The sequence below is a fragment of the Takifugu flavidus genome, chromosome 7 (assembly GCF_003711565.1).
Source record: "Takifugu flavidus isolate HTHZ2018 chromosome 7, ASM371156v2, whole genome shotgun sequence".
Classification (NCBI taxonomy): Eukaryota; Metazoa; Chordata; class Actinopteri; order Tetraodontiformes; family Tetraodontidae; genus Takifugu; species Takifugu flavidus.
The window spans coordinates 15,085,764-15,100,634 of NC_079526.1; the positions used below are offsets into that span (position 1 = coordinate 15,085,764).

General features: G+C 44.7%; 1 protein-coding gene and 1 long non-coding RNA gene across 2 annotated transcripts in view; one reads left to right on the plus strand and one right to left on the minus strand.

Moving 5' to 3' along the window:
• The first annotated feature begins 1,513 nt into the window (after positions 1 to 1,513).
• On the plus strand, positions 1,514 to 11,538 carry LOC130528852 (uncharacterized). Its single transcript, XR_008951412.1, has 3 exons — positions 1,514 to 1,962; positions 11,074 to 11,235; positions 11,354 to 11,538. It is a non-coding gene; the product is annotated as an uncharacterized LOC130528852 (long non-coding RNA).
• The window catches only part of brinp3a.1 (bone morphogenetic protein/retinoic acid inducible neural-specific 3a, tandem duplicate 1), a 29,220-nt gene continuing 22,833 nt past the window's right edge, over positions 8,485 to 14,871 (minus strand). The window contains exons 7-8 of the mRNA XM_057038644.1: positions 13,318 to 13,540; positions 8,485 to 10,280 (exon numbers count right to left, since the gene is read on the minus strand). Coding sequence (XP_056894624.1) covers positions 9,164 to 10,280; positions 13,318 to 13,540 — 1,340 coding nt within the window. The 3' untranslated portion in view covers positions 8,485 to 9,163. The remainder of the gene's footprint in view (positions 10,281 to 13,317; positions 13,541 to 14,871) is intronic.

Consider the following 14,871-nt stretch of genomic DNA (forward strand, 5'->3'; position numbering starts at 1 on the left):
GACGTCAGGAGTGGGCCACTCATTCTGTCCCAGTCCAAGTGAGCAGATGTCATTCAAAGGAATGTCCTAATCCTCTTGTATTTTTATACAGCGCCGGCGTTCCTGCCTCTGGAATCACTGATCGATCGTCTGACTGAAGGACACGAGCTGGATGAAGGAAAACGTAGAAGAAGAACGCAGCAGCAGCATTGGTGCAGAGGAAGCAGACCTGTCACCGTGTTGATATCCTTGCTATTAGAGGAACATTCTCAGGTGCAGGCTGGCAGTCTCCAGTGTTTACCAGAGTGCATCATTAGCCCAGCGTCTCGCAGCCTTAAAATGTCATATATCCACAGTAATGAACTGAGAGAGCGAGGACTATTCCCAAACTTGGCCACTGCTGCGCCCACATTAATCCAAATGCTCAAACTCTGCAGCTCAATTCCCTCCACTCATTAACAATGGCAGATATCAAGATAGGAATAATGAGGGAGTGCCCGGATGTCATGACACGCGGGTTCTTAGAGGAAAAGAAAGAGCAGGGCAGAGAACAGGCGTGAACGGAGGAGAGACGAACACATGGAATGATTCTTTTTTTTTATAAATGGGAAAATCCCCCTGAGAAACGGCTCCGGCTTAGATGACAAACCGCATCTATTCATACTGTTTGGAGATGGTGACAAGCTCTTCACTGTGCCAGAAAACTAATAAGAATGTACAACCCATGTGTCTTATATTACAAAAAAGAATCTGTAACCGTCTACTGTCATGGAGGGAAAATGGTTTGTACAAAACTGTCACATTATGCAGGTTCTGAATAGACTTCCAAGGACTTCTTTTTCAGTCTAAAACGCATCTAAATCAGCAGGCAGGTAAAACTGCGTTCACTTTTGCCCGGCTCTTCCTGAGGTGGTATCCTTGTCCTGTCAAGACACTGGATGACAAACTGGCTGTGAAACAGCCCGGAATCAGAACAGGTGACCATTACTTTCCCCTTAAAAGTGTATTTGCAATTTAGATGTGGACAGATCTGTCTTTTAAGGACCATTTCACTGGCAGAAGTCCGCATTTTAATAAACAGTATTTCTTGCAAGTGATTCGCCCGTGTCTGAGAGTTTTGGCAGTTGATGAATTATGTTGGAGCTCAGCAATACATTACTAGTCATTATGCATTTTTACTGTCAAGATAAAATGCCAGATTCATCATCATTTGATAAATATGGACCCGGAATGACCAGCATCCATCTGTGACTTGAGATTGTTCTGTGTAACGAGTTTGCTGGGTGTGACAAGATTCCACGGTGTCACATCTCAGTCTGACCCACCAGAATCGCACATTAATTAGTTCGTCTCCAGTTCTGTTGTGGCACGGCGCGATGGTTGAATGATTTATTTCTCTAATATTAAATTAATTCATGTTTTATTGAATAAAAAGAATGATTTCCCAGGAAGATCCCACCCTGATCTGCTGCCAGTTCTGTTTCTCCTCAACGGTTTTTAACGGCTCAGGTGTCTCGGCTAGATTTATTTGGCACTTGTTCTTAAATCCTGGATTAGCTTTGTTATTGAAAATTGCTTCTGTTTATTCTTGAATCCCAAGTTTTACAGCGTATTTTCCTTGTTGCTAACTTTATGCAAACATTTGTTGATTTGAAAAAGTGGGTATTTGCAGTCATTCCACCATCAAAATATATATTGGAAATACAATTATAATTGAACACGTGACAGCGAAAACGCGCCCAAACTCGCTATTTCAAGGCCACAGCTCAGGTGTTTCCGGTTTGACTGAGTGTTCCAGGTGTGTTGGACTTTCAATTTGGAGATACAAGCGGGGCGAGTTCAGCCCGTGTGGATTCACGTCGCAACACGTGGACGCGCACAAGGAAGCGTGCGCCCGTGGGACTGCTGCCTTAATGAGAGAGGAGAGAAGGAACGAAGGAGCTGCACGTGAGAGCGGGGCGTCCAGGTGACCGCGGGTGTCAGGTGAGTGCTCGTCTCCTGTCCGCTGTGGAGGCTGCGTTACGCACGGTGCGCGTTACGCACGGTGCGCATCCACGCCCCCCCTCCTGCTGAAAGGGGGCTTTCTTTGCTGCTCTTGCTTGCTCCGGGTTTTCTGTTGAAAACGCTCTTTATCGCGATATAAAGTTGGAGTGAGATGAAATTTGTTTATTCGTGTTGGATCACGATCTGTCACCGCTTATTTTTGGAAGGAATTGAACCAGAATTTAGGAGTATTTTCTTAAAAAAAAAAAAAAAAGATAATACAGAGAAACCCTTCAACCAACCAACCAAACAAAAAAAAAACGGCTGCCATATATGTTTGATGGGAGCAGAAAGGGTGAACTCCCTGTGTGCTTTATTTAATACTGATGAGGGTGGGGAATTCATGGCATGGTGATGAAGTAGGAGGAATAAATAATTAGAAGGTGTTTCACAGCTGATCAGTCATGGCCAATTAGATCAGCTCTTCTTCTTCTCATTAAAACTGCTGTTACAGCTTATTGTCAGGTGATTAATGTAATTTGAGGCGTCACAGTGAGCAGAGAACACCTGCTTGATACACACTAATATTAGTGACTGCAGCCATGTTTTGGGTGGATTATTACCCAGATGAATTAAACAATAACTGTTTGAATGGGAGTCCACTAATGCGCTCACAGCCTCAGTGGTATTAATAAGCATGCTGTGCACGTTTGTGCCTGTTGGTGAAGTGAACTGCCAGAATAGGCTCATGCGTCTTGTGTTGCTGCTTGAGTTTACTGTCAGAGGGGCGGAGCCTTGTCTGCTTCATGATTTGGTCTCATTTCCTGGTATTTTCAATGGTCGTCTGAGCTGTGTTTTAATGGAAAACTGGCAGAACTCACTATGGAGCTGGCACAAGAACCCAGCGCGGGCCGGCCACGACGCTGAGGTACAAAGATGGCGGCTGGTTGTGGATTTGTTGTTTTGTGTTTATCACGAACCAAAATATTGTATCAGAACAGAACCTGCTGCTATCAGAAGCAATTGGACGCTAAACGTGTTTCTCCATAGCTGTGGCACTGTGCACGAGACTGCTGCAACAATACACAAATCATGATCTGAGGAATTATGTGATTACTGTTGTCTCCTCTTATATCCTGCATTTCCCTTTTATATTGCAGTCACAAACTTTGATATATATATATTTTTTAGTCAGGACTGTTTAGACTGTGTGGTGACTCCCGCTTCCACTTAAGAGCTTTGAAATTCTGAGGTCCAGATTTTGCAGCGGTCTAAAGCTTTTTTTAATCCTCAAACTTGCATTCAACAGAAACTTGAAAGTGTCTGGCTCCATTTCTAATGAAAACTGTTGGCTGATGAGTTGTGTGAAGATTTCTGAGATATGTAAATATAATCCCCTGCTGTAAGCTGCTGTATATCCCCTCATCCTGTGTACTGATGCAGAATACGACCGTGAACTCTGGCAGCTTACACTTATTCTCTGGTCTGCTCTGCTTACCGCTGACATTCACCACAGAGTGTTTCTGGGATGTCGCAGCGGAGGCTGACGCAAAAAGATGGAGACTGGTTGCAGATTTCTGGTCTTTGTATTCATCCGTTATCAGAATGTTAAATGTTATCTTCCGTGTTTATAACACGTAGGGGCCATTTTCACGTCATCTGTCCGCAGTCACTTTATCCCTGAACACTCCTCACAGTTCCTCCTCTTACCTCTCCGTCTCCGTGTCGTGCGGATGGGGCTCCATGGCAGCAGTCGCCATTAAGCACTGGATTATTGTGGCTTGGAAAAGAAATGTGGAGGCTGAGTTTTGTTTTCAACACCTCTGATCTGCTTTGCTTCAAGATTTCGCCATCTCATGAGCAGATGCCCCATAATGGAACTGCAAGCCAGGCGGCATCCACCGCATTACACAGTCCATTAGCAGCAGTCGGGGAGAAAGCAGTGCAGATTATTTTATTCCAGAGGTCTGAACAAAATAGAGATTTGTAGCAATGGAAGGCTGAAATGGTGGGGGGGGGTTGTATTGGGCCGAATCACTGATCAGTCTTTGCTTTTTAAAATTCGGGACCAGTCAATGTGCTTTCTGAAGCACCGCTTCAGTTTTAACAAACGTAAATGCAGAGAGGGAAAATTGGTATTATCAAGAAAAGCACAAACTTGATGTCACTCAAGTCTACAAAAAAAAATCAAAGTTTTAAAATGTGTTATTGAATGTGTTCAAAAATACGTAAAAATACAAGATAATGAATACAGACTACCTACTAGTCTTGAAAGTGTGTGTGTGTGTGTGTGTGTGTGTGTGTGTGTGTGTGTGTGTGTGTGTGTGTGTGTGTGTGTGTGTGTGTGTGTGTGTGTGTGTGTGTGTGTGTGTGTGTGTGTGTGTGTGTGTGTTCAATATGGCTGATCTGCCCTGTCTCTGAACAACATGGAGGCTGGTGTTCTGTCCACTTCAGTATGTACTGAAGCCTAAAACTCTTCATAAAGAGAAGAGCCTAAAACTTTTCTCCAAGATGAGCTGTATAAGGTTATCAGCTTTGATTGCTCCCTGGCTCGGAGTAGGATGGCAGACCCACACGCAGGGCAGCAGTGGGCAGGTGCAGGAAGAGGGGTGGATAATTGGCTGGCTACTGTGCGTAGGCTGCCGGTGAGGTTGGGCTGCGCCTCCTGAGGAAGACCCACAAAATGAGCTACTGCATCAAAAATTGAGGTTGGCAACCTCCGTGAACATCTGGGTGATTTTTCAAATGAGCATTTCTTGGTCCCAGTGGAGACCCTGGTGCTCCTGCTATCATAAGCAATTGGGATGGAAACAGACACAAAATACTTTCCTCCCTATCTTTGGCTTGCATAAGTAGGTTGGGCAAAAGGGCAAACTGGGATGTGCTCGAGACAGCTGCTACGGTAAAGACATGGTTCATATTCTGAAGGAATGATGTCCTATCAGCAGGCTCTCACACAATGCATTCCCCTTTAAAATAAAAAGATGTCCCTGTTTTGACTGAGTGGTGACTCCTGCTTCCACTTAAGAGCTTTGAGAATCAGAGGTCCAATTTTGCCAACAGTCTACGGCTCTGGTGGGTTTTTATCCTCAAACTTGCATTTAACTGACATGTAATGGTGCCTGGCTTCATTTCTAATGAATCCTTTCAACTGAATTGAGACGGTTCTTTGACCGATGCGTGCTGCACTAAAAGCCAAACTGTTGGCTGATGAGTTTTATGAAGGTTCCTGAGATGGAAATGTAATGTAACTGCTTGGTTCCATCAAAACAAAGTAGAACTTTAAGCTGCTGCGGAGCCCCTTCACCTATGCGTGGGCAGAATGTGAGCGAACGCTGACTTCTGAATTTGAGCAGCTTCTCCGGACATAAACATTAGTAATTAGGTTATAAGTGAGGATTTGGCACTGATGTGGGGACATTTTGGATCAGTTTCTGACTGTGCTTTTTCACCGCCTACACTGTTTTTTTAATTGGGTGTTTTATATGTGCTGATTATCTTAGTGAGAGCGGCACTCGCTTGTTACTAAAAGCCATTAAAAGCTGGTAGGAACTTCTTAAGGATATTTTCAAGGGTTTATTTCTTTTCTGTTCCTCTATCACATGTAGGGTCTTCAGATGTAGCCTAAAGGCGTCGAGATTTAAGGAAAATAAACAGCCTCTTATCCAGTTTGGAGGTCCTGATTTAGCCGAAGTTGGCAGAGCTGATGGAGGAACACATTTGCATTTGGCAGACCAAATCACAATTTTTATAGGCCTCTGCAGCAATTACACATTCTGTGTTAATGTTACCTTCAGAAGAAATTAGCCCTCTATGTATTCCAATGAGTCCAGTCCATTAATTTAGTTTTATTGCTGCAGAGTTGGATTCACTTATGCCTCTGGCAGGGAGAAAGATTATGTGCATAAAAATAAGCTCCACCAAAACATTTTTTCGAGCACTTGGTAGGTGGGCCACCTGAATGAAAATGACCTTCATGACTTGGTTGTGTTTCAAGCATTTGTTCCATTTGTCCCCCTCCCCTTATCTTAGTCACAAGGCGCCTCCATCTCTCTGGTTCAGGTCTCGGCGTGGTTGTGATGGTTTTTTCAGGGAAATGTTTCCTCTAAGGACCAACTGATGGTAAAATTGTCACCTTCACTGAGCACCTCCTGTGCAGATGGCTTTCTTATTCTCGAACATTATGTTTTAGAACCCCATTAAAGCATTATGAGTGTTCGCACTCCTGCAGGAAGGGTTGCGACTCTCCAGGTCACAATGGGAATTGTCTGATTGTAGCTCGTGCGCTGAACTATGAAGTACGTTTTCAGAATGCCATACAGATCGCTCTGTGGGGAAAAGCTGTTACGAGTAGTCTGAGAAGAAGCAAGACACCGCTGAACGGTAAAAGCAAAGCGGCGCATACTGATTGAGGATATGTTTTGACAACCTGAGAAAATCTACCTTTGGGGATTTTGTGAAGCCATAACTTACACTTTTACCTCTTTTTGCTCTTCTTGGGAATCTGTCGAGTTCAAACGTATTTCTTTAAATTGTGCAAGTTTAGATGCTAACAAAGTATGCAGATGTAGCTGAAAGGATGCTTATAAAACATCCCACAATTGAGTTTTATATATATTGGAGAAACAAAGATCAGACAACTTAACGACTGCAAAGTACCAGAGAGAAAAACAACTCACGTTTATATATTGTTGCTGAAAGAAAGGGGACAGATGTCTTCTGCTGCACAGCGGAAAAAGCTACAGGATTTGGTTTCTCCTGTAGTCTGTCCCAAATGGTGGGAAAACCAGGATGTCTCTGGGAAGGTTACCCTGAAACTCAAGCACCGGAAGGGGAAGGAGCAGATGGAGACATCACTGCTGGCAGCTGGAATTCACCAGCAATATTTTCCACCCCTGCTTGTTTTTAGCACCAAAGAAAGCTGCTGTCCTCCCGCTCTGGTCCCAGTAATGCTGGGGCTTCCATTTTTGTCTCAACGCCAGGGTCTCATTCCTCTCTGCACCAACAGAAACCTCGCATCGTTTAATCACGTCCCAAAAACCAAAGAGCTGCAAACGATTGATTTTTCTGTCCGAGTGATTGATGATCTGCATGGAAGGACTCAACACAGCAAACAACCAAATTTTGAATTTGGTTTGGCACAAATGGCCTCGGATCTAATCCTCTTTGACACAACTGATTATGAAGAGTTCTTTTCTGGTGTGAATCCATACAGAAGGAGCTGCACATGGACATGCTCCAGGCCCCCATCATTTCAACCTTTCACATATTTTACTTTTAGACACCAGGTTTATGTCTGCTGAGTCAAAAGTCAAAGACAATTGTCGACTTGCTGTCGTTCATACGAGGTTGGAATTCTAAATAAGAGCTCATTGAAGTCAAGCTCTTCATTTAGATTTGATGAGGCTCTCGTCAAAGTGGGTGGGGTTTCTGTAACGATCCTGGCAGAAAGGAAGCAAAATGTCGACTTCCAGACTTGCATTTGCAGATTGTCTGCTTTCATCAGGTGGAACGGTTAAACATCACAGGAGTGCAAGACTGCCTGTGGACAAGGCAGGCGGCAGAGCACACACCCATACTGCACAAAGGACTCTGGGGGGGTGCTGCTTTTATTTCACAGCTTGGAGTGAGATATAAACCCCACCAAATTGCAACAGACTGCAAACCTGGGGAAGAACCATCTGAGACGGGAGCTTTGATGCGGTGTCTTCCTCGCTCCCTTCAGCAGTACTCCATCAGCACAAATCAAAAAGACATCTGATGCCTGGAACTCGCTCCGCTTCTCTTCTTCTGGCAGATTATTGGATGCTGTAACAAGGCATTAACCACTGGTTTCTTTCACAATTCAAACCAGAACTGTCATAAATCTAACATTGCACAGAAGCTACTTATTACCTGATGTATGGGGACCTAGCCCAGGCTGGCTTAGCTGCCTTTTACATATTCTTGATATATGTCGGCTAATAAAGTGATTTAGAAATTAATGCATTTGACATTTCAGAAATTGTCCATCCTCATTTTGCTGTAAGGATGGCCGTTTATGTCCCGACTAATGTGGCGTTCATGAGAAACCCGTCTTTCTGTGGGCCACAATACCGTAACACAAACTCTTTACTGTTTAAAGTTTCCAACGGCAGCATTTATTGGCATGAAATATCTCCTTTTAAGCTGCTCATTGCTGAACAATGTTGGTGTCCACTGTCCCGCATGAGAAGGTGACTCCAGCGTGACAAATGGGCGACGGCAACGCACAATAAAGAACTCGGCTTGTCCCGTCATACCGTATGGGTATACAGTCACGCCTTCAGCGTTAGCCAAAACTATGTAGTGTGGCAGTCAGAAATGAAATTTAAAAGTGTAAAATATCAAATGGTTATTTGTCATCAAAGCCACTGTGGCAATAAAGAAGAGCGCAGGAGCGTGGAGCAGAACAGCTCAGGCGTTATCGATAAGCTGGTTAAAGGATGAAGTCGCTCTTGCGCAACTATCTTTAAAGGTGATGAACAAAAGGTGCACCCCCTGTAGACCACACATAAAAATGTATTTTATTTAGAGTATTAACAAATTGCATTTTACATTTTATACATTTCATATTTATGTGTTTTTGCAACTTTCTTTCACAAACGACAGCATTATAAAAATAAAAGGACAGGTAACAGATTGGGAGTGTGATTTTTGTTTTCTGGAGCTCTCCGGAATATGTTTGTTCAATTTATAGATATTTTCTTACAAAAAAAAAATGACCGCTTAAAAACCGGTTGGTGTGCAGAAAACAACGGATGTGACCATTCCGGAACAAATTCACTTGAGAAAATGAAGCAAATATTTCAGCAACCATCGAACAAATGGAAAACAAACACATGCTCAAATTAGAACGCTTGTGACATTACAATTCTTCTCTTCTCCGATAATCTCTTTAAGTACGCGAGTGGATAAAATCTGTGCAGCCTAAAAACATCAGTTTGTTCTCATCTATCAAGTTAATTTCACCAGGAAAGGAAAAAACAAGTAGCAATGAGGCAAACGTGGTGAAGTCCTCCTTAAATCTACAATGTTTACAAATTTTTCCAAAAAGATATGAGGCTCTCGACTGGGATCCATGACAACAACGAGAACCTCGCCGAAATACCCCCCCGAACCCACCACCGCTGCTCCGCGACTGCTCTAAACCATCGTCCAACACTTCAGCCCTCCTCTGGTTTTAGCTACATAATTTGGTTGTTTCGTACTCCATCGATCTGGGCTGCTTGGCGCTGAACGCCTGCAGCGCCGTTTGGATCCTGGCAACGTCCGTGGTGGACAGTTTGAGTCGGTGGCGCAGCAGGCAGGAGAAGAGGTCCAGCGGCTGAGCTCCAGGTGGCGAAAGCCTGTTCACCCGGTCCCGGATCTCCAGCAGCTGCAGCAGAGCAGAGTCCTGCGATCCCTGAGTGTACGGGTAGTCCAGCTGCAGAATCAGGTCCTGGATTGCATCCGGGTCAAAGTGCATACTGTAGCCGTAAACCTGGATGCTGTTGATCTTCATGTAACCCAGGTTCCGTCCCGGTTCCAGGTACTCCAATGGTTCATAATATACGGTTCCGTTCCCATTACTTGAGGGCCCTTTGATTCGGCTGCGTAGGTAAAAGTGAACCGTCTCGAAAAAGGTTTTCCACTTGTTTCCCAAAGTCAAGGTCCAGTTGTAACAGTCGTGGGGAACGTCTAGTTTCGTCCTCTCCCATTCTGGGTAGCTACTCTGGTCCGTTGGCATGATCCAACTCTCTGAATGACTCCCCCCAAACGGATTGATGTAGACGGAGAGCAGGGGGTCCAGGGTGCTGTTCTTGGTAAGGCAGATCTGTAGAGACATCCCCAACAGCATGTGGACGTGATTCGACTTGTATTTGTTGCTCTTCAGCGTCAGCAGCATCCTCTTCCTCCACGACGGGTCGAACCAGTTGTTCAGCCTCACGTCGTTGCTGACAAAGATCCCGTGGATGCCGATGCGGTTGTCGCGCTTCTGCAGGAGGAAGCGCAGCTCCACGTCCTGAAGGTCCGTCTCGAAGCCAATGTAGTGGTCGGTGGAGTCTGGCACCTCGTGGCGACAAAGGCCCTGGCTCAGCATGTAGCCCTGGTTGCAGGTGGCGCAGCGCGAGCGGTTCTCGTAGGAGCAGGACGCACAGGAGGTGCCCTCCCCCACCGTGCAGGGGATCACACCTTGGCAGGGGGGGTGCTCGTAGGGGCAGGAGCAGCTCCTGGTCTCCTCGATGTAGGAGCCAATGTGATTGTTCTCGCTGCAGTAGATGATTGAGAGGATGTAGTTCAGCCAGTAGCTGAAAGGCCTGAAAGGAAAAGACAAGCAGGTGTCCAAAAGTCAGAGAAAGACAAATACAGAGAATCTCAAGGGACGTGAAACAAGAACATAAAATCATGCTGGTCAAAGTCTCACATCTTTGCTTCCTATTTGATGGAGTAGAGGAGCTACGTGAGACTCTTTTGAATTTGTTCAATTTGTTCACCTCTCCCTCAACTACATCTAAATGATACTTTATATTTAAAGAGGTGAAGGACTTGATGACGACATCGGTCTGACGTTACCGATCACCTTTGTGTTGCTCTGGAGCAGCTGCTCCACAACACCGCACACGTACCGAGTTCTGTTTTAATGCATATTCCTGTTCAAAGGGACGAAGAACCTTTGTCCAAACATTTGTCCACCTCAAGCTGGGAATTTAAAAATGAATATTAAATCAAAACTTTTCCACAAACCAGGTTTAAGACAAATTCGCACAAACAGATTTGAGCATTTCAACATAATTACATTCTAGGGGGTCTTTTGTACTCGCGGAAAATGTGTTCTTGCATTTAAAGGCACCAGGAGACATCATGATACAGTAGATGCTGAATACACAACCATACGCTGTCGCCAGGAGGAAACAGATTAATAAAGTTTGGAGAACATGAAGCAAACGTTATTTATTCAGTGCAGCCTTTGAGAAACTTTGCAAACACTTGTTTGACCTACAGAAAAGCGCTTTAAATCACCATTCATTTAATTTATTCTCTGGATCATATTTCTGCTCTTTATGCTGCAACACAAATCTAAGAGCCTCGACCCACAATTTGCTACCGCAGACGTTGTTTGCGGCCAGCGTGAGCAGGTCGGAGTCATCGTTGACGGCCCGAAACCATCAACCAAGAAGAACCAAACCTCTGCCTGTTGTTTTCCCCCGTGTTCTTAAGAAGAACCAGCCATCAAACAATGCTCCAACAAAAGGAGACGCAGAATATCAAATGGTAAATATTGAGACCAATTATCTGTAGAACATGGCGCCACATCCTCAAACCACAATGTTTATAATATGCTTGAAAGGCTCAGCAGCTTCTTTTGAACTCACTTTTGCTCATCTTAAAGAGTCTCTGCTGCGCACAGCAGGACGGTGGAAGCTGCGTCGCCATCGCGGCGCGCGTTGAGCCAGCGGGACGCGTAAACTGTCATGGAGACGCAGCGTGCGGCTTGGGGCTGCGGCGAGGCGGCGTTGGACGTGCAATCTGGTGGCTTTCGCCTCATTTCACTCTGATTGATCTGAACTCAAACCTTTTGCCACAACATACAATGGAGAGCCAAAGCCTCAGCTTCAAGTCATTAAAAAGCAATTAAAACGGCATTTTAAGGTTTTTGTGTGTGTGTGTGGTTGTGTGTGTGAAGAGGGGGAAGGAGTAATGTGTTAATTAGGTGATTTATTGGAGATGCTTGGCTTTCAAGCCCTTTTAATCTGAACCGACAGAGACTCTCAGATCTGTCGGGGGCAGCAGGTTGGAACGCAGCAGGATCCAAACTGTTCGGTTTAAGAACTCGCTTCCTTCAACGCGATCGGGATTTTTTTTGTTGGCTCCGAATGTTCCCGTCTGTTTGCGCGGACGCCGCCGACGAGTGAAGCGTGGCTTCAGGGCAGGACGTCTCTGCACGGGTCCATTTCCAAAGAACCGGCAGCCTTCTTGTCATCAGTTGTTTCATCATCTAATTTATTTCTTTTTTTTGCAGTTCTGTAATTTTTTGGAAATGTCCATGTTTCTGCTTTAAGAGCTCTCAAATTGCCATCAAGTGTGTAATTGTTGCATCACTGGATTGTCTCATTAATCTGGATTACAGACGGGGTTTACAGGCGCCCCTTTCCTTCCCTCTCTGCCTTGGAGGCAGCATTATCAATCCAGCCACACAGCCGGCTGACAATGTTCAGCTGCCAAACTTTGCTTCCTTTTCAGATTTCTGCTGCATATGAAATGATAGAGTAGTTTAAGCTGTGCTAAAACTGCCCCCGTTGCTCAGTTTGGAGCCGGCCCGATTTGACTTTGTCCCCAAACGTCTCAACGTGTCTCCTGTGACCTTTCTGAAGGGATCTCCATTTCCCGTCTGCTGCCTGACGAGTTCGTAACGTTTTAAATGAAAATGCCTTTCGCCTCATCTGTTCTGTTCATCTCGGCTCCACTAAAGTTTGGAATTCCTGAACATGCACTGAACACAAGCTCTCAGCTGGTCAATGATGCGAACTGACTTTCTCCGGTTGAGAATTATCCTCTTTAAAGAAAAGCTGAAGGCAGCAAAACAACAATGTGCTTGTGTACAGACCTGGTTGCAAGATGGGACGCTACTGCGTTACCAATCAGGTTAGCTAGGCACCGCCAATCAGGTTAGCTAGGCACCGCCAATCAGGTTAGCTAGGCACCGCCAATCAGGTTAGCTAGGCTACATTATGGAGGCCATCTTATGTGATGATGTGACATTGGAAACACAAATGTTTAAAAACTCCAACTTCGGCTCCACAAAGGCATCGGAGGCTTTGTGAGATTAGAAGAATGATTCTAGGAGAGACGGTTTTTGCATTCTCCAATCAAAGCGGAGGTGTTGGTTTTGTTTTATTTTATTATTTTATTTTTTTTAAGATGGAGGATGATGGAAACCCTTTTGCTCTATGATTTTTGCATTGGCTTTGCCACCTGAAAGAAAAGATATCTTAGCATATTCTTTTAAAACACTACAAAGTTTAATTTCACAGCACGGTAACTTTGATTTCTTGGATGTAAAGGAGATCTGAGCCGTGAAGCCAAGTCATCACGTGTGACGCTGTAGCTCACTTCAGCGGAACCTCGGCTGAATATCAAAGAGCTTATGTATTGTAGGTATTATTAGCATAATGCCTCGTTGGAGGGATAACAAAACGCTGCACATGGTGTTCGCTGGAGAAATTAAATGAGTGCTGCTGTTCAAAGCCTGTTTGAAGGAACTTGACGTAGCTTTGGGCGGCAAAAGTTTTGCTTCCTTCACACACAACCAAGTACAACAGAAAGGTCAGCAGGAATTGTGCCTCAGCTCCTCACCTCTCCCTCAGCATAATAATCTTGGGCTGGCTTCGGCACCTCTTGCTGAGGGTGAAGATCTTGTTGATGATCCGATGCGCCTTGCTCCCCAGCTGCTGGGTGCTGATCTCCAGCTGTTTGTAGCGCTGCAGGATGCTGGGCTCCATCTTCCAGAAGTACTGTATGGCGGACATGTTCAGCGCGTAGAAGGTGGGGAGCCTTCGGACGAAGTTCTGGAACTCATCTGAGAGGCATGGAGACATGCTGGATTGGAGCAGGATACTTTGTACTCCAGCAGGTTTGTTAAAAAACAGAACGGAGAATCTGATGTTGCGAGCTGCCGCCATCTTAGCCGTCTTCAGCATCTCTCCTCATCATGAGCAACTACACTGCAAATCAAAGCACCAGCAACAGGGATGATAAAACAATTCTGATTGAAACACCAATTAGGGGTGAACGGCTTCCCCAGTGATTCCACAAGGTCGTTAACACGTTCATGAAATGAAATTAAGTTGATTTAATAGCTTGTGATAAAAGCTGCCATGTGCAGGGTGTAAATGATGACTCGCATTTTTCAACAAATGGATGTGGAGACATGGAGGGGATGTTGACACACTCGCACCCATCCTTGTACTTCTGTCTTTGTGAGGACTTTCATAGGCATAAAGCATTGAGTTCCTTCCCATAACCTTCCAGATAACCCCTAACCTAAACCTTAAGACTATGTCTTAACCCTCAAATGGGCTTTAGAAGGTCTGCGGACCAGCCAAAATGGGCTTCCCCTGCCCATCCTGGTCTTGACCCCTGATTCCCAGCAGGAGCGACTCTAATCTTCCCACTACTCCAACAAACTGCTGCTCGGCTGCAACCCCGTTGACCATTCACTAAGTTTGGCCCCCATGGTTAAAGTTGCTAGGTCTGGCAAGCTTTCGGGATTTCTCAGCATTTTCGGTAAAAGATATTCAGAATAAAATCGTATCGCTGCAGTCAAAGATCGAAAATATCGGAACGAGACAGGAGTTTTAATATGATTTGAGAAATATTCACATTTGTCGGTGGGCTAGTGACGACATGCACAGAACAACGGTATAACGGAACAAGAATGCTCTTGCATCGCATGCTAAGTCCATGTATTGTTTGATTTGAGGCTAACTTTCATTTGTAACTGCCTTTCGGTATCTGATATGCTAGCCTGTTGCTATACAGCATGTTTTCCATTTGTTATAGTGCACGAGGATATTTTTCCCATATCCTGGGTTTGATCAATACCTTGGATATATATTTATCTGGTACATTTGTTTAGCCTTGCGTGATACACATCTGCCTAACTCGATATTAAACCAGTAACTTTTTATTAATATTCTACTAGTTTCTTGTAGCTAACAACTGTGCCAGTTACTGTTAGCATCTAATCTCAGAACAAAAGTAATGGATGGATTCCCTCCCTCTTCAGCTGCGAGGGAGTTGTTCCGCACTATTTAATCCATTTAATTTCAATCTATTGAACCCCTGGTACCTACAGTTGGTTTTTTTTTTTTTTGTTGTTGTTGAGTAAGGACAATTTGGCTGGACCTC